The following is a 20088-nucleotide window of genomic DNA, read 5'->3' on the forward strand; positions in this document are numbered from 1 at the left end:
TTTTCTTCAGCCTCTGACGGTAAGCTGAAACCTCTTTACCCGCTGAGAGGCTGTGTTTAGGGGTTCAGCAGACTTGTTCTGGTATTGTTCTCTAGTCCTGCTGAACCCTTAAACACAATTCTTTTCAGATGGGTTCCACTTTGACTTTTGCTCATTTCACTGTAGTTAATATGATTTTTGGTTTTCAGCGTCAGCTTAGAGGAGATATTTTAAAATTGTATCCACACCCGAGACAGAGACACGACTTTTTTCTTCATATAGTTTTTCAACCTAGTATTTTTTTTTTTTTCACTTTTTCAACACTTGTGGACACAGCTCTTACACTTTTCTCAAACTTTGATGTCATTTAGGACATTTTCCAATGTTTTGTCTCTTTTTGGACAAGCGTTTTACACTATTTCCCTTTTCAGTACAGTTTTTCCTCGTTTTCCCTTTATTTATTTATTTTCCAAAAAGGACTTTTTCAACTTTTTCGCTATTCATGGACACGGATTTTACACTTTTTCTAACCTTTTTTTTTTCTCTTTTTGAATACGTGTTTTACACCTTTATCCCCCTTTTTAACAGTTTTTCAACCTAGTTTCTTCACCCTTTCACCTTTATGGACACGGATTTTACACTTTTCACAACTTTTGATCTCTATTTGAACATTTTGGACTGCGCTACGGCTTCGGTTTTGACACCTCGCCTCTTCTGTGTCTAAGCAGACTTGTTCAGTTTCCATTTTGACTTGTGTTAGTTTCACTGTAGTTAATATTTTTTTCGGTTTTTAGCATCAGTTTAGAGGACCTAATTATGGTATCCAGACCAGAGACTTTAACACGACTTTGGCAGCTTTCTTCCCGTTTTTCTACACAGATTTTAGACTTTTTTTCAGAGTTTTTCAACCTATTGTAATTGGCTTGGATAGAAAAGCGTCTGGACTTCTTTAAGTTGGGTCACATGGTGGAGAGTCCCGGATTTAAGCCCAGTGGGAGTTTACCCCCGAGAGGGACAATGGACCCCCTAATGATCCTTTACCTAATCACATGAGCCAAGGTGTGAAAACGGATGTAGGTCACAATCAGGTTTGGGGTGAGCTCATTGTGAAACCTAACCCCACCGTATCATGTGATTTCCTGAGGTCAGATGGCCCAGGATGTGAGTGGGCGTTGAACTTTGATCCCTCTTATCTGTGTTTGCTCTTTGGGTTTTACAGTTTCTTGAGTGTGTAAAAAGCAAATAAACATGTTATTGCATTCTTAAATATAAAGGGATACTTTGATTACATTGCATGAATGTTCAGGCATTAATACTGTTTTGGAAAGCTGAACTAAAAGAATAAAAAGTAAATGTGAAAATAGTCACTTCATTGTGTCGTTTTTTTCTTCTTAAATTTAGAGTCTCTTTGTTGACACGATCAAATGAACTGTTGCAGTCTGAGTAATTTTTAAAGAGAAAAGTATTTGGGTTGAAAGCGATTCTGCTAAAGTGAATGAAATACTACTGAACTCCGATCTGAATGAAGACAGTTAATAAAAGTGCGTGGTACATCTCAAATATCTCAATCCGCCCGAAAGCATGAGTCATGATGGGTCACTGACAACCACGTGATGATGATTATCTCCCATTTGTCTTACAGATATATCTTAGCCTATATTTCATGTAGGTCTGGATCTTTAATGGATGTTTTTGCCTGCATGTGAAGAGGATTGACGTATTTAGCAAAGAAAACACAAAGTGACCATATAAGAGGGTTAAAATATTGTCAGTATGACTAAAATCTTATTGTAGGTGCAAACTGACAGGTGTTTCTGACAATGTCAAAAATTGTATATATTTCACGTAATATGTCTTTTATTTCTTTTATTTTTAACATTTGGGAAAACTTAAGTCTGAAATCCAAATGAAACACATTTTAATAGTGTTTGTGTCCCACACTTTGACTGGATCGCCGGCGGCTGATCAAGGTCAGTCATATTGACACTGTTACTGCAGTCCTCTGTAGGTGGCTATGGTAACACTAAGACAACACTGCCACCTAGAGGTCAAACTGAAACATTTTTGTTTCTACTTCTGCAAAGTTTGTAAGATTCAAAAGAAGATTAAAGAAGTAACGTTTGTTTTGAAAGATGAACAATGTTACTGAGGGGGAAAAGTAGGAAAAAACAGCAGCTGGTGATAAACTGGACTCACTCAGACTGACAAAAGTGCAAAAATATAAACAGAATTTTATAGTTTCTACTTTGTGGCCACTTTATTAGGTATATGATGCTTGTTACATGTTTGACGCCTGTTTTTGTCACCTGAAACTTTGGAGGCTGTGATGTATTTGAAGTTTGTGGAAAAATGTGCATGAAGAGCAGCAGAGGCATGCCTGTGTGGGTTTCCTCTTATAATCTGAAGATGTAAGATGTAAATTTTAAGCTGGCCCAGAGGATCTCCAGGCCCCAAGGGTGTCCTGCAGGTTTTAGATGTGTCCTTGATTCAGCATAGCTAATTTAAATGGCTAAATGACCTCCTCAACATGTCTTGTAGTTCTCCAGAGGCCTGCTAATGAACTAATCGTTTGATTCAGGTCTGTTGACCCAGGGTGATATCTAAAACCAGCAGGACGTCGGCCCTTGAGGCCTGGAGTTGCCTACCTCTGGTGTAGTTGTTTGCCTCTCTGTGTCAGCCCTGTGAAGGTCCAGGATGTACAATGTCTCTCACTCTATGACAGGAAATAATCTGGTACTTTAAATTAAACTTAAGAAGAAAACTGTGTGAAATCCATACTAAAGCCTGCACATCTTCCATCTCACTAACGTTAACATGTGGGAAACACAAAAAAAGGAACAGGCCCAACTTCACGTGTTCACAGTAATAAAGCAGGTTTTGTTATTTGATATGATGTGATAACCACCATCACACTGATGGAGCAGGAACTCTGTGCAGCCCAGAACGGAGCTCAGTGGTCACCACCACAATGTCTTTGTAGGTCTCCCTGCAGAGAGAATCCCACCTGCTCAGGTGAATATGTGGATGAAATAAGAAGTGAAATCAGAGTGAAGCTCCTCACCTCCTCACCTCACCTTGACAGTGATCCAGCTGGATGGAGACTCTCCATGACCGCTGATGTCACACTTGTACTTTATACTTAGAGAATCTATTGTTAAACTTTAAAATCTTAGTAACTTCTTCTTTTGTGCTAAAGCTGAAAATTATTAGGTAAGATTCAGATTTCCCTCATAGAGTGCCCTCTAATGTTGTTCTGTCTCCTCTTTGTATCTCTAAAACCCTTTAAACCTCCCTGAGTCCACATCACTCTAAGGGTTTTTTGGATCTAGAAACAAAGGAGAAAGGATAATCATTGCAGTGTACTTGCAAAGTGGCCACAATAGAGACGTTTTCTCCATCCTTTCTCTCTGTGATATTATATCAACCCTTTGATCAGCTCAGTGTTATAACAAGTCAAATTGTTATCCTCTTTTTTTCTGTGGCAGGAAGACAGTAGCACTGGGGAAACATTCCACTGTAACAAAGGAGAGAATAAAGTTTTAAAACCGCAAAACAAACCTGAAGCCATTCTTTTAATCTGCAAGAATCTTGATATGACTGATAATTATTTTAACCAGAGAGTGTGTTGATCATGTTGCAGATTAGTAGAAAACGTTGCTTCTTCCTGTAGCTGACTGTGGTTTATCTCAGAAGAAGTGAGTTTGTGGTTCATGACTGAAAGCTTCTCTCTGTTTTAATGTATGGGAAGAAAAAAAATTCTGCAGGACAGACACTTCAGTTTAACCCACAACTAATTCTAGGGTTGTGAAGGAAGGTAACAAATACACACACACACGCGCTCGAATTCTAAGTAATGTGGAACTAATTAATACCCCGGCAAATTCATGTTCTGGCCAACCTAATATTAGTACCAGTGCCCCACATCATGCTACCGATGAAGAAGTTTATTCACTGTTTCATCGTGGAAGACCAAATGCAGCGTGTAATTGTGGAGACTAAACTGTGCACAATAGTTAATTTGTTTCATTGTGGAACCATTCGATTTCTATAATATTTACCATAATCTCAATCTGCACACGTTGTGTAAAAGCAAAGCAGTTCAGCTGTTACAACACATAGTTTTTGGCAGTATATAATTTAATGAAAGCTTTTTTTAAAGCAACAAGTACTCTGTGAATTTAAGATACATTTTTATGTGATGTTAAGTTTCTCCACCCATTAATCCTGCTATCTTCCATCCATCCATTCATCCATCCATTCTCTTCCACTTATCCAATTTCACAACTCTATCCCAGTTGTTGAAGGATGCAGGTAAGCTTAAGATCATTTGTATCATTTAAACTTTTTAATCTACTGTACTGCATTGTAGTCTTTTAGCATTAACAAAACGTTCACATACACTGTTTTGTTTCTCCCTTAGTCTACAAATTTTGCTGGCATGCCACACCAACAACACCTTGTTGAGCCGTCACTCACTTCCAAACAGACTTTGAATGGAGAACTTGTGAAAAAACTGTTTCATCAGACCTGACAAGGTCATTTTATGTGAGGACAATGAATCAGTAAGTAATCCTGAGCATTTCAGCAAATGTATGTATGTTCATAAAATGAGAATGAGAAAGGATGGATTTTAAACTCCCTTAAACATTGTCACTTGTGTTATGTTTTAATACATAAACATAATATTAATATTTACTAGGCCAGTATAGTGACCTTCATCTTTTTTAATCTACAGACGTATTCTGATGGAGAGAGTAACCATACAAGCAGGCAGGATTTCACAGAAACGTTGAATTGAACGTTGAAATGTTGAATTCTGACAAATGTGGTAAATATTCCTATCTAAAAGTAGCTCCAAAAAACCTGGAAATTAAGTTGGTTCCGCGTCTGTTACTTAGTCATCTTAGGCTTTGTATCTTTTGTTACGTATCAAGTCTTTGTTAAAATCATATTAAAATTTAGTTTGATATTTTGAGCAGAAGGAAATGTACCACTAAAGACATGCAAAGTACAAACTATATATGTGATTTGATGTTATTCAAAAGCTAAACTACTGTTTAACTTGCTTTGTGTTCTCACAGTTGAATTTCTAAAGAGGTTACCTCGGCCATTCCCATTGTTAACAGACATGTCTGTTGATGATGAGGTCATGTGGTGCGCCGCTACCCAAGACGTTTGTACTATTGAATCTTCCATCTCTGCTGACACCGTCACAATGTCCACCAATCCTGCAGCACATTCTATATATGTATGTGTTTTGTAAATGTTTGTATCTTTTAATTTTTTTGAGCTATATTGTGCAAAAGTTATGAGCCACCCCTCCTTTCTTTGTATTTTGCTGGGAAAATAGGAAATAAGTGCAGTAATTTACTGAATTATACAAACTGATGTCTACAAACATACACGGAAACAGTATACTGGGCTAGAACAAAACTTTAACAATTTTAATGAGCTTAAAATTCAATATGTGATATGAGTTACTTTAGTCTTCAACACAGCTTGAACTCTGTTAACCGAGCTTTCTTGGTGATGTCTTTTTTTAATGAAATTCTTTAAGCATTGTTCAGGAACAGTTTTCCAGGCCTTTTGTTCTTTTTCTCTCTCAGGATGATCCCACACAAGTTTAATAATGCTGAGGACAATCCATGTATTAAGATAATGTAATTATGTCAACATCATTTATATGTAATTTAACAAAAAAAAATATTCAAAACATTCTGGCTTTGCAGTACATTTCTCTGCCTGTTTGAGGAAGAATGTCAAATGACCCTGACCTCCAAGGTCAGGACAATAAAAACCTTTACTTGTCATATTGAAAGATCAACATATTAACCAATATTTAATGTTTCTTGCAGAAAAGGGATCACATACTGTTTAGTTTTGGATCAGTTTGAATAAGCAAACTGCAAACTGCCATATCTGTTGTCATTTGAAGATTGCCAAGGCTACCAGATCAATTATATTTTATTTGATTTATGTTGTGGTTTATTTTTATTTTTTTGAATGGAGGGTGGCTGTCACTGTGAATTTAGATTTTTTTTCTTGTACTTTACGAAGTGTAATTATACTATTTATGAATACTAGTGTATTTATGAAAAGACATTCAGTTATCAGAAACATTGTTGATTTGTATGTGATTTTTTTGTTAAATATTAATTGCAGTCTTAAAGATGGCACTGTCACAAACTGGCTGTGTGTGAGCAGGATCCGAACCCAAATGCAAAACTCATCGAGACAGAACGTGAACTCAAAAGCACAGTTTTATTGCTGGAAACAGGACAAAACGGTACAAAACTAAACTAAGAAAATGAATAATAATAAGTCATACGGGAAAACACAGGAAGACTCTCTAGTATATTTCTTTACCCTTTTTTGTTTGTTTGTCTGTTTCTTTTTTTGTGTATGTTTCAGTGATGTCCAGAGCTTTAAGAGAATCTTGGAGCAGATTGTTACTAGAGTAAATAATGACAGCACTGTACTCTTCAACACCATAAGGCAACATGTGTGGGATGGAGCATTCAGAGCCATGGGCAGATCCAATTTTTCACCAGAGGAAAAAAATAGATGTAAAGTTTACTGATGACTATGGAATATCTGAGGGTGCTGTTGACAATGGAGGACCAACTCAGGAGTTATTCTGACTTTGCCTCCATGAAGTCAAGGACAAACTTGGCATCTTTGAAGGTCCACCCAATGCTAAGGTTCTTGCCTGTAATTATAAAGGTACTCATGATTTAATTAATTGTTGCCATTTGATTTTTACATAACCTGGTTTATATTCTTTAGGGAAAGTTTTAAGGATTTTGTTTGCATATTTTACTATACTACTTGATAACACAGGCTCATTGTAGATTGTTTGGAATTTTTTTTTCTTTCCTTCGTTTTTTAAGCCCAATGTTGTCCAGCCTATTCCATAGAATATTTTTTGCTTCCTCTGGGTACTGGAGAATTACATAAATATTGCAAACTGTAAAAGTGGAAAAGTTGGAAAAGAGGATTCAGCTGCGGGATCCCACCAGTGAGCGCATCTGCACGCACAGTGAGGCGAAGACTTTTGAAAGATGGCCTGGTGTCAAGAAGGGCAGCAAAGAAGCCACTTCTCTCCAAAAAAACCCATCAGGGACAGATTGATGTTCTGCAGAAAGTATGGTGAATGGACTGCTGAGGACTGAGGCAAACTTATATTCTCTGATGAAGCCTCTTTCCGATTGTTTGGGGCATCTGGAAAAAGGCCTGTCCAGAGAAGAAAAGGTGAGCGCTACCATCAGTCCTCTGTAATGCCAACAGTAAAGCATCCTGAGACCATTCATGTGTGGGGTTGCTTCTCATCCAAGGGAGTGGGCTCACTCATAATTTTACCCAAAAACACAGCCATGAATAAAGAATGGTACCAAAACACCCTCCAACAGCAACTTCTTCCAACAATCCAGCAACAGTTTGGTGAAGAACAATGCATTTTCCAGCACGATGGAGCACCGTGCCATAAGGCAAAAGTGATAACTAAGTGGCTCGGGGACCAAAACATTGAAATTTTGGGTCCATTGAGAACTTGTGGTCAATCCTCAAGAGGCGGGTGGACAAAAACCCCCCCACTAATTCTGATAAACTCCAAGAAGTGATTATGACAGACTGGGTTGCTATCGGTCAGGATTTGGCACAGAAGTTGATTGAGAGCATGACCAGTCGAATTGCAGAGGTGCTGAAAAAGAAGGGCCAACACTGCAAATACTGACTGCATAAATGTCATGTAATTGTCGATTAAAAAGCATTTGAAACGTATGAAGTGCTTTTCATTATATTTCAGTACATCACAGAAACAACTGAGACAAAGATCTAAAAGCAGTTTAGCAGCAAACTTTGTGAAAACTGATATTTGTGTCATTCTCAAAGCTTTTGGCCACGACTGTACTTTGTGTCATTTTTAAAAAAAAAATATCTGCATGTAAGAGTTTTAAATGTATAACACATTTTATTTAATGAACATGGTTTGTCATGAAAGAAAAGTGTATTCTAAACATTTTATATGTCTACTTTTATGGTTTAAATGGAACAAGTGAATATGAAGATAAAACTAGTCTTGTCAACCTTTACCTAAATAATAGCCTTGGACCTTTTTCAATATCATGATATTTCAAATTTTTTAGTGTCTGGCACTAAAATACATTTTCTAATCAACACAAACAAACGTACTAATAATGTAACTGAAACATGCGGCATGCTGTCAAAAAAAGTTCTATCCCATGATTTTTATCGTCACTCAATGGCTTAATCTGCCTCAAGTCAGCCAACAGCTGCTGGTGATCGTAAGAACGATGTCTGAAGTGCGCTTGACTGAGCGGCCTGTGATGCTGAAGAAGTTGCAACATTCCAACAGTCCACAGCTGCACAGAGGGGCTAGAAAGAGTCTCTTATAGAGTGGTGAGATAAAGAAGAAGTTATTCGACAGCAAGACGGGCAGTGACAAACAAACTGCTATATGTCTGACCAAGAGCTTCTACTGGGTAAGGACATTTAAACTTACTTTTTCAATGTACATTTAGATATGACAAACAAAAAAAGATATTTCCAATGTCTAATCTGCTACAGTTGGATAAAAAAAAAATACAACAACTCAATCTTAATGTTCAGGAGAACATAACTCTAGGTCAACTTCATGTCAGAATCCCAGAAAGTTGATTCTGTTCATCTGGACGTAATGTTTTTGTCCAGATGAACAGAATGACCTTTTGGGGATTTCCTTACCTGGGTGATTGAGCATGCACTAAGAGAATTTGGCAAAAAACTAAATCTAGAGGAGAGAAAGTTTTAGCACTTTGAATAGTAAAACTAAAAACAACATTGGTGAGAAGAACTTCTGTACAGGTTTCATGTTCACAGATCAAACAGGTAATAGCAAGCATGTATGTTATCCAAATTTAATTTGATACACTACTACATGGGAAAGGAGTTCATATTAGTTTCTCTGTAATAATTAAATAAATACATATTCCATAAAATTCCCCTCGCGGTCTGTCCTTCAAGCTCGGGTCCTCTACCAGAGGCCTGGGAGCTTGAGAGTTCTGCATAGTATCTTAGCTGTTCCTATGACTGCGCTCTTCTGGACAGAGATCTCAGATGTTGTTCCTGGAATCTCTTGGAGCCACTCACCTAGCTTGGGATTCACCGCACATAGTGCTCTGATTACCACTGGGTCCACTGTTACTTTCACCCTCCACATCTTTTCAAGCTCTTATCTGAGCACTTTGTACCAAGAATGTTTGCTTTATAGATCATTGGGAATGTTTCTCAGAAAAAAAAATGTCTGATTAGGAGAGAGCCATTCCAATTTGGCTTATTTCCAAAGATGTAGCTGATTCTATTAAACCTCCCAAAATGAAATGATTTAGAGTTTATTTTAACATCTAAGGCCTAAAGGAAGAAGTGTAGAAGTGCAGAAACCTGCAGTTTCTCTGTTCACCACAGGGTCAAAGACTTTCTCTCAGAGTTTTCTCTTTATTTATTTATGCAGTGACTTAATGTCTCCTAGTCTGGCCTGCAAAACAACTGAGGGAAGCTAACAAATATTGTTTTCAGATTTTCATCTGTAAAAATTCTCATTTTAGAGAAAGAAAATAGTAAAATGTGCCTTTTCCACCAACATCAGCAAAATGTTCATAATATTTTTCTGCAGAGTTAGAGGAGCTAGAACAACAAGAAGAACCAGAAGAACCAGATAAACCAGAGTACAGGATTGTGCTTCTTGGAAAAACTGGAGTTGGAAAGAACAAAATTGGAGATGCCATTTTAGGAAATAATAGAAATGGTTTTGAGTCAACATCATCTTTAGAGTTTCAGAAGAAAACACAAGAGTTTGGGGGTCAGATCCTGACTGTAGTTGTCACTCCAGATCAGTTTGAGAACAGACTGACTGACGTGGATGTGAGGAGAGAAATCCATAGATGCATCTCCTTTGCTGCTCCTGGTCCCCATGTGTTCCTGGTTGTGTTTCAGACTGGCAGCTTCACAGAAGAAGATAAAGAAATAGTGAGAAAAATTCAGCAGATGTTTGGAGAAAAAGCGGCACATTATAGTATGGTCTTATTCACCTGTGGAGATGATCCAGAGGCAGCCAGTGTTACCATAGAGGAATTTATTAGTAATAATCCACCTCTGGGTAACTTCATCAGTCAGTGTGGAGGAAAATATCACGTGTTTAACAACAGAAAGGAGGATCCCGCTCAGGTCAGAGAGTTACTGCAGGAGATCAACAACATGGTTCACAGAAATGAAGGAAGCTACTACACCAGTGAGATGTTCAGACAGGCTGACTTCAGGATTGTGCTTGTCGGGAAAACTGGTGTTGGGAAAAGTGCATCAGGAAACACCATCTTAGGACAAAAAGTATTTATGTCTACACCAAATGCTTCCACAGCAACAGCAAAGTGTCAGATGGACACAGGTCAGTTTGATGGTCAAATCCTGGCTGTAGTTGATACTCCAGGTCTGTTTGATACCAATAAGACAGAAGAGGAGGTCAAGACAGAGATCAGTAGATCCATCCCCTTTGCTGCTCCTGGTCCTCATGTGTTCCTGGTTGTGATTCAGGTAAACAGATTCACAGAAGAAAAACAAAAGACAGTCAGGCAGATTCAGAATGTGTTTGGAGGAGAAGCAGCACGGTACACTATGGTCCTGTTCACCCGTGGAGATAATCTGGAGTATGATGCAGTCACAATAGAAACATTCATAAAAAATCCAGCTCTCAGTGAGTTCATCCGTCAGTGTCATGGAAGATATCATGTTTTTAACAACAGAAGTGAAGACCCTGCTCAGGTCAGAGAGCTCCTGGAGAAGATAAAGGACATGGTTCGGGATAATAAAGGAAGTTACTACACCAATGAGATGTTTGAAAAGGCAGAGAGAGCATTTAAAAAAGTGGAACCAGACCTCAGGATTGTTCTTGTGGGAAAAACCAGAGCTGGGAAGAGTGCAGCAGGAAACACCATCTTAGAGGGAAATGTATTCAGATCAACATCATCTTCTTCCCCAGAGACATTAGAGTGTCAGAAGGAAACAGCTCCATTCGACTTTCAAAAACTGGCTGTAGTTGATACTCCAGGCCTGTTTCACACCGTGTTCACCTTAGACCAGATCAACAAAGAGATCAATAGATGCATCTCATTGGCTGCTCCTGGTCCTCATGTGTTCCTGATTGTGGTCAATCTAAAAGAGTTTGAAGATAAAGAACAAGAAACAGTGAGAATCCTTCAGAATGTGTTTGGAGACAAAGCAGCTTGTTACACCATGGTGTTGTTCACCCATGTAGGTGATCTGAAGGTCTCCATAAAGCAACGTATCATTGAAACTCCAGGTCTCAGTGAGTTCATCGATCAGTGTGGAGAAAGATATCATGTTTTTAACAACAGAAGCAGAAATCCTGTTCAGGTCAGAGAGCTGGTGGAGAAGATCAACACCATGGTTAAGGTTAATGGAGGAAGCTACTACAGCAATCAGATGTTTGAGAAGGCAGAGGAGGCCATAAAGAAAGAGGTGGAACGACTAATAATGAAAGAAAATATGACACCAGAAGAAGCAACATACAAAGCAGAACGGAAAAATAAGTTTATTCAAGACAGCAAGGTTGCAATTCTTATAGGATCTGCTCTTGGACTGGGTCTTGGAGTTGGTGCTGGAATTGGTATTCCAGCTTTTTTCACAGCTGCTGCTACTGGAGCTACAGTTGGACTTGTAGGAGGTCCAGTGGGAGCTGCAGTAGGAGCTACAGTTGGAATTGTAGCTTCGGTGGGAGCTGCAACAGGAGGTTTAGTAGGGTCTTCAGTGGGAGCTGGAGTTCATTATATTCCTGCAGCTAAAATAAAAAAGAAGGCTTGTGTCCTGCAGTGATATGCAGTGTTATTTGGCAGCAGCTCATTAAAATCAACATGAATATACAGAGTGGAAATCAAATTTTTGAATTATTATCTTATTTGACTGTGCATTTATTGATTATTTTATGTATTTTGATCAAATATATTTGTTAATTTTAGAGAAAAAAGGAAATTATTAATTGATTATGTCATTATGAAGACATTATTAAACTGTAAAACAATCAGCATTTAAGATGATCTAAAATCTGTTTTAAAGCTGCCCATAAACAAATATATTTTTTAATAATATATCATGAATCAAACATTACTGATGAAAATTACTTTTCTTGTGTTGTTAATCAGAATCAGAATACTTTAGAATACTTAGTCTTTATTAATATGAGAAAAAGAGGAGATAAAAGGAGGAAAATCAATCAAACAATTCAGAGAAAAACATTTACCGTCAGTTTTTCTTTTTTTTCTTTTTTTTTATTAAAGTCTGACATTAAAGAACAGCAGAGATATTTGATTCATGTTTCCGCTGGGCTTTACCGTTGTTCTGATCTGTTAATAAATAAAAACACATCAAATGAAGTGGTGTAAAAGCACTGTAATAAAAATATCTTAAAAATTAAAACTTTAAAAACATGTTTCACTGGATACGATTTTTTTCTGCTAGTCTAGAAAATATCATCTGTAAATTCAAAACAACCAGCTAATATTTTTTGTTCCTGTTTGATTAAAAAATGTGATCAAAAATTTTTAAGCCTCAGTTCATGATCTGAACCTGTTTTCTGCAACCGACCTCCACTGATTTTTACTCTCTTCCTGCAGTTTAATACTAAACACAGAAGGTCTTTTTTTCTGTTTTTATAGATTATCGATCAGTTCAGTTCAGTTTTATTTATACAGTGATAAACCAACTACCAGTTGCCTTAAGGTGCTTTATATTATAAGGTAAAGACTCTACAACAGAGGTCACTACCAGGCACACCACGGTCCAGGTCCAGACACAGAAGCTGTCCCATATATTTTTGGTCAATGTAATGTTTTTTAGGGTGCTCAAACCAAAAATGATCTCCATTCCCCTCCATCACGTACAGATTTTTTGTAAAACATGAAGAGTTTACATTAAAAAAAAGCAGAATAGCTATGAAAAAAATCAATATTTTATACAAATAACTATGCATAATTGTTCTGAGATTCCTTACTTTTCACTATGAGCAAAATAAACCTGTTGGGACATGATCATCTGAGCTCCTCACACCAACAAACCCACTAATATGAAGCTTTGCTCTTGTCCACACAGAAGTGGCTTCTCCTTGAAATATGAGCCATCAAATGAGCTACGACACCTCAAACGATGCCTACTCTCAGAATTGGAGCAAAGTGGACTGAGGCTGTGCAAGGAATCAGTTACCAATGTTATATTGTCGTCATCAATGTTACCACTGTGCTGCCTTAATAACCTTTTTACTGTATACCTGTTTAGAATCAAAGCGCCTGTTGCATAAAACTCATTGATCTCCACCTCAGTTCCTTTGATGGTGAGAGTGGGCCTGTCAGCTTTGGACGGATTATTAAAAGCTGAACTCTAGTCCAGAAAAAGCATCCTAGCAGATGTTCCGCTACACTCCAGATGTTGCAGAGTGGGGTATAGGGCTATTGTTACCATGTCATCCACTGATTGAGTGCATCGGTAGGCAAACTGGATGGGATCGACAATGTCAGGGACCATGTCGTAGATGTGCATGAGAACCAGTTTTATCAGTCACTTCATGCCAACAGGTGTGAGCGCCACTGGCCTGAAGTCATTGCCTGAGAGACTGACAGGTTAGTTATTCTCCACAGGCCTTCAGAACTCTGGGAGGAGAACTCTGTGGTGGTTCGCCTTGTTCATAGCTTTTGGGACTGTGTGTGTGTCACCTGGAAGGCAGTGTCCGTGGGGTCTCTTCAGGCCTTTGAGGGTGTGTCTGTGTTCAGTCTGTCAAACCTGGTGTAGAAGGTGTCAAGGCTGTCTGGAAGGGTGGCACCTCGGTTGTCTGTGGTAGTTGTTAATCACCTGCCACATGCAGTGTGTTTTGTGGTTGACATAGTAGCCTTCAAGTTTTTGTGAGTGGGCCCTTTTTGCTGCTCTGATGCACTTTTGCAGCTCATACCCAGCTCTCTTATACTCCCCTTCGTCTCCTGACTTGAAGGTTTCCCGCCTCTTCCTGATTTTCATTTTTATGTCCCTATTAAAACACAATGTTTGGTTGGGGAACATGCACAGCCTGACAGGGGCACATATGGATGTGCAGTAAATTTCAGTGTGAAACTGCTACAGGTTTAGAGGGGTAAGGCAAAGATTTTTGTCAAATGTCATATTTGTAAATGTCAAATTACAGTGTTGCATGCTGTTACCACTCCAAATGCTAACCGAAAACTCTAAACTGGATGTGAAAATGTTCCGGTGGTTTCCAGTTCCTCTACAAAGACTTCAGCAAAGAAGTAAAACAAAGGATGAGGTATAGAAGGAATGCTGACACACTAAAACTTTGTGTGTTTGTGGCATCTGCTGCATCTTCCAGGCTTTTTCGGTTCTCAAACGTATCTCCTATCAGGTGCTTAGTCTGAGCAGAGTTCTTTTTTACCCTCCTTTTCCCTCATGTATTGTGGACCATCGTTGTTTTACTCTCGTCCTCAATATCGGACCCTTAACAGCACTTTCATTATTTTTCTTACCATCACACGTCTCTCTTGCCTGTATGGTCATAAGGGGTCCTATTTCACTGCATGTAACATGTAATTGTAACATTGCTAGTGGCAATTTATCAGCTCAGTCAATCAATCAGATTCTTCACTTCCCCATTCACATTTATGCAGCCCAAGATATACAGTAAGAAAACTTCAGCCAGTCTGAGCATCCACTTTCCATAAAGCTTTTTGTATGTTTTTGGGAGCTGGCAGGTTCAGAGGGAGGAAGTGAAGAATACAGGTCTGAATTTCGTGTAAAAGCAGGGAGTGAATTCAGCATCCTGACAGCCTGATAGACGAAGCTGTCTGTCTGCTGGTTCTAGCCCGGGTGCAGTAGATGTCCTGGAGGGAGGGAAGAGAAGTACCTACAATCCTCTCTGCTGCTCCCATTAACTGTTGCAACTTTTCTGCAGGACCCAGTGCAGGAGTCATACCACACAGTGATGCAGCAGGTGAGGATGCGCTCAAGTACACACTGTGCTCATGTTGTCCATGAAACACAACACCCAGTGTGAACACGGCAGTAGGAGACAGTGAGAGGTTCAAACCACATTTGAAACTTGGGCAGAACTAAAGTTTGGTGCAGAGTGGAAACTTTTTCTCTACTTGGGAATTATTCCAGCATTCAGTCTGATATCGGTGGAACTCAGCGCATAGTGTAAACACGGCAATAAGACACAATAAGATTTTCCAACCACACTTGAAACTTGAGCAGAACTAAAGTTTGGTTCAGAGTGGAAACTTTTTCTGGGAATTATTCCAGCATTCAGTCTGATATTGGTGGAACTAAATGTAATGTATAAATGAATGCTGCCACATTTTTGCCACTTCGATGGATTTTCCTATCTCTCCTGATCCTCTGTTCAGCTGCTTCTGGAGGTGACATCTGAATTTATTACGTTCTGTTTCATATTATTGTTATTTTTAAATCTGGTTAATTTTTTATTTTATTTTAGTCCAAGTGTGTCAAATTTTTAACCGCTTGTCATCAGCTGATTTCCAATTGGTGTCAACTGATGTCTGTTTTCTTAGCCGTCACAATTTAGTGACAAACATGTTTTAGTCGGACAAAAAGATAAAAAAAAAAAAAACATAAAAATGTAAGTTTAAGTGTTCCATATAAAAGTGGCATCGTGCCGGTGTGTTTTAACTATTGTCCTTTAAAAAAATTTGTTTTTAAAAATGAAAGGAGTAACAAAAAGAAAAAAATGTGCACGCTATATTTTAGCATATTTTAATCATCAAAACACATGGCAAGTCAGGAAATTAAAAAACCAAAAAAACCAATAATTAAACAAATTTGTAAATTAACAGGGAATATGAGATCCTGCAGTTGGCCTATTTTAAATTATTATCCCAGAGTTACTTCACAAACTCTTCATGGTGAATTGAGTTGTAAGATAAATAGAAATATTTGTATAAAATATATTATGGATCACATTGTGATTTGTTGAATGTTAAGAAAAAACAGTGAAAATTGCACATATTAATCTCTAAAGCAGGGGTGTCCAGTCCTTAAGGGCCGATGTCCTTCAGATTTTAGATGTGTTCTTGATCCATCACAGCTGATTTAAATGGCTAAATTACCTCCTCAACATCGCACATATTCAACAAAATCATTTTATGAGTTATAATAAGGGTGTCATCTGGAAACTCTAGTATTTTTCTAGTGGTATTTTTTTCTTGGGTGGGGGGTTGTTTATTGTTTTGTGGTACAACTATAGTTGGTCAATAAAGCACTGAAGCTTCGAACACATGTTCACTAACACTCAAGCATTTTGATACTTTTGTTATCGCTGTGTTCTGCAGGCTGGGTGCAGCCATGAAAACAGAGAGACAACACTGCCACCACGAGGTCAAACTTGAACATTACACCAGACAGGTCTTATCAAGCAAACTGTCACTAAAATAAGACATTTGCACATCTTTTTTAAAATATTAAACAAAGAGCAAAGTGTTTGATCTCATTTTGTTTTATTTTATTGTACCATGAACAGAGAATTATTTAGACCAGACAACATATTTTTAATTTACTGTGGTCCATTTTTGTGAGCTCATTTGAATTGTAGCCTCGGATTCTTAGCTGACAGCAGTAGAACCTGATGTGATCATCTCAAAGGCCACTCTGAGCTCAGAGTCAATGGATTATACTTTGTAGTCAAAGTTCTTGTGACTACACACTTCTACCACATACACACGTAATTTAATCACCAGTTAACCTAGAGGTGTCAAACTCCAGGCCTCGAGGGCCAGTGTACTGCAGGTTTTAGATGTGTCTTTGATCCATCACAGCTGATTTAAATGGCTAAATTACCTCCTCAACATTTCTTGAAGTTCTCCAGAGGCCTGGTAATGAACATATCATTTGATTCAGGTGACCCAGGACCTGCAGGACACTGGCCCTCGAGCCCTGCAGTTTGACACCCCTGAGTTAACCTAACATGCATATGTGTGAACTGTGGGACGAAGATGAAAACCCGAGAAAGCACACAGAACGACCCCAGCTGGCATTTGAACCATTCCAAATCACTCCACCACCATCCCACCCAATTACAGATCTTTTCTTTATGTCAAGGCCCTCTCTGACCTTTGCTAGTATGTCCTCTGCTCGTTCTATGTACAGTACATGATCACTCCTATGATGTTTAATTATTTCACTGGCTGTGGATTCCCCCATGGTCCTCCATGTGCATGTAATACACTATTTTATATTTAAGTAAACTTTGTGTGTGAACTCCCTGCTTGTCACCTACTTTGAGACAGTTTGTGACACACGTTTAAGACTCAAACTGACTCTGGTGTGAACATCTGAAACCAAGCCTTTCAACCCAGGAATATGAAGTTAGACTCTTTAAAAGTAGAAAATGTCATTTTCTGTACATTAGCATGAAACAGTACATCTATGAGAGCTCATGTGGAAAATGGTGTTCAGAGAAACCACAATAAGGGATCAAAATCTTGTTTGGAAACAGAAAAAATGGAGAAAGTGTTTGCAAACTGGAATCAACAGATTAAAAGTCTTGACTGTGTAGCCCCTCTACTCAGGACCAGTACAATATCAATTCAAATAGAGACCCCAGATATTTAGCTAGGTTCAGATGGAGGTTTTGATTTGGGACAAACACAAGGAGTTGGCTTTTAAGTGAACAATTAGGACCTTTATTACCTCAGTAAAATTCCTGAACACTTACACTTGCAGTCAACAAAGTTTCCACACTAATAGTGCTTTTTAAAAATAAAATAAATTAAATTAAATTAAATAAAGACTTTCCAACACAAATAACTCGACAGATGTTATTTCTTTTGTGCTCAGAGTTCAAGATATCAAGGCCAAGATATTTTCCTTTTGCACTCCGACATATTTAATTAGAGGGAAGATCTCACAGGAAGGGACAACGCTTCCTGGGCACAAGACGCAAGGTCATCATAAACACAAGACAGCCTCATAGCGCCCCGTGTGACAATAACAATAGCTTAAAATGACGAAAAGGGGTTTAGTAGCCCTGTATTTCACATGGGTTACACCTGTTTCCCAGAGTAAAGACACAGCACTCATATGTTCCAGCATCTGCAGTCATCACATCCTTCAGAATCAAAGACACTTCTTCATCCTTCATGTGCTGTCCTGAAGATCCACACGGATCTTATATGATGGATGCTGGTTGGTGGTATCAAAGTCCCGTCCTGGTACAAAAGCACATATTCTGACTCCAGGTCAGCTCTGCTCCAGTTCACAACTATGTTCTTGATGGTTGGAGCTTACAGTACCGCTCCATTTGTGGCAGCAAGTCAAACCTGCAGCCTATATTCAGTTTGAATACAGTAATAAATGGATCTGGATCATTTTCTGCCTTTTACTACGTTGTTTTTCACTATTAGATCAAACTCTTGGTGACTGAGAGATGAGGATCAAAACAGCAAAGAGAAAGAAAGAGCAAAAAAAGAAACAGGTAAGAGTCAATAAAAAAATGATCAATCCAATGTAGCAGGTGGGATTTGGGTACACGATGCCCTGTGCTGATTCTACACATTAAAAGGGAGAGTTTGTTTGAATTAAAAAATCTTTAATGTAAAAGCACCGTTCTTATCAGTTTGCTTGTGGTCCAGGTGTTAGGAGTGGCAGTGGCACTGTTTGTACTGCCTCTTTGTAGATAAGAGTAAAAGAAAAGTACAATTCTGTGTACATGTTTCTTTTCTTATCTGCTTTATTTCAAACACTTGTTTAACTTACTTTGGAAAATTCTGATCAACATGACTGAGCCTTTGCCCCAGGTTTGATATCTAAAGGGTCGACCCTAAAACGCTTTGATCAATATTGAAATCTGTGATTTTTCATTATGAATGATTTTCAGACACTGCATTAGCTCGTCCAAGTCATTAAGCTGCTTTAGACTGTGATGTGTGCTCAGTCCAAAAATGGGAAAAGAGCCGACTACATTTGCAAACATCTGTTAATATTAATTGTAGGTACTGTGTTGAAATTGTGATGGGGGCTGAGCCACCAAGACGTTTGAGCCTGGACTGGTTCATGTGCTTCACATTTCATTTTGTGTCTGAGGTAACCTTTTAAGTATAAAAACATTTGGTGTCTAAGTTTGAAAACAGTGGCAGAAAGTTTTTTAGAGGTAAAGTGACTCACCTGCTTCTCATGTTTGACATGTGAGAAAAAAAAAGTTTAGAGTTTTGATTTTTTGGTGTATTTTTTCTATGTTATCAGAAATGCTTTAACTCTCTTAAAAAACTCCTTTGGGAGTGCTGAGAATGATGTTTCTGATGCAAGAACTGCATCAAATAATCAAAGTGATGAACGTCTAGCCAAGAAAGAAAGCTGGCAGCTCTGCAGCTCTCCCTTTGTAATTCTCTCCCTCTCACGTCTACATTTTCTCTAACAATTCATATGTCCTGGAAAGTCTCACGTCATTTGCACAAAAGCAGGTGCACACTACATGCCTTTCAGACAAGGTAGGATTTGTTTGCACATCTTTGGGGTGTGCACCAGCAGCTGTGAAGCCTGTCGCAATAGCAGACAGTCTATAGTGCAGCGTGACACAGTAAATGGGCTGCAGGGTGGATTCTGACAGGTCATTTTACTTTTACTTCTGCGTTTAGAATATCTAAGCTAAAGTTCACCGTGATGCATCAATGCTCCCTCGAGTGTGTGTGTGTGTAGAAAGAGATTGTTCTCATTTTAAAACACAAATACCATCATACCCGACCAGATAAGTCATGGTGAAGAATGCATCCACATGCTGATGAGTTTCAAACTGATTGTTGCACTTACAGGTAAACTTGTGTATATTATCCTGATGTGCTGCCACTCTGTGAAGCACGTTTTGATGTGAGTTTGAAAAAGATCATTAGCTTTGTGAATATAAACAAAGATAAAGTTTGAATGAATAAAAAAATAATATCGTCTACACTGCTCCACCTGCAACCATCCACCCTCAGGCTTGTTTGTTAGGCCATGAGCAGACCTTCCCCCTTTCAGGAATGTAAACTGTGTTTGTGTTGTCCATGAAACACAGCA

The 20088-nt window shown here is 38.4% G+C and overlaps 1 protein-coding gene across 1 annotated transcript; it reads left to right on the top strand.

Annotated features, from left to right (window-relative positions):
• The first annotated feature begins 8455 nt into the window (after nucleotides 1–8455).
• Nucleotides 8456–11862, top strand: LOC102076333 (GTPase IMAP family member 8-like). The gene is made up of 2 exons (XM_005462149.2): nucleotides 8456–8480; nucleotides 9650–11862. The coding sequence occupies exons 1-2, from the start codon at nucleotides 8456–8458 to the stop codon at nucleotides 11860–11862; spliced, it is 2238 nt and encodes a 745-aa protein (XP_005462206.2).
• The last annotated feature ends 8226 nt before the right edge of the window (nucleotides 11863–20088 follow it).

The sequence above is a fragment of the Oreochromis niloticus genome, linkage group LG3 (genome assembly GCF_001858045.2).
Source record: "Oreochromis niloticus isolate F11D_XX linkage group LG3, O_niloticus_UMD_NMBU, whole genome shotgun sequence".
Classification (NCBI taxonomy): Eukaryota; Metazoa; Chordata; class Actinopteri; order Cichliformes; family Cichlidae; genus Oreochromis; species Oreochromis niloticus.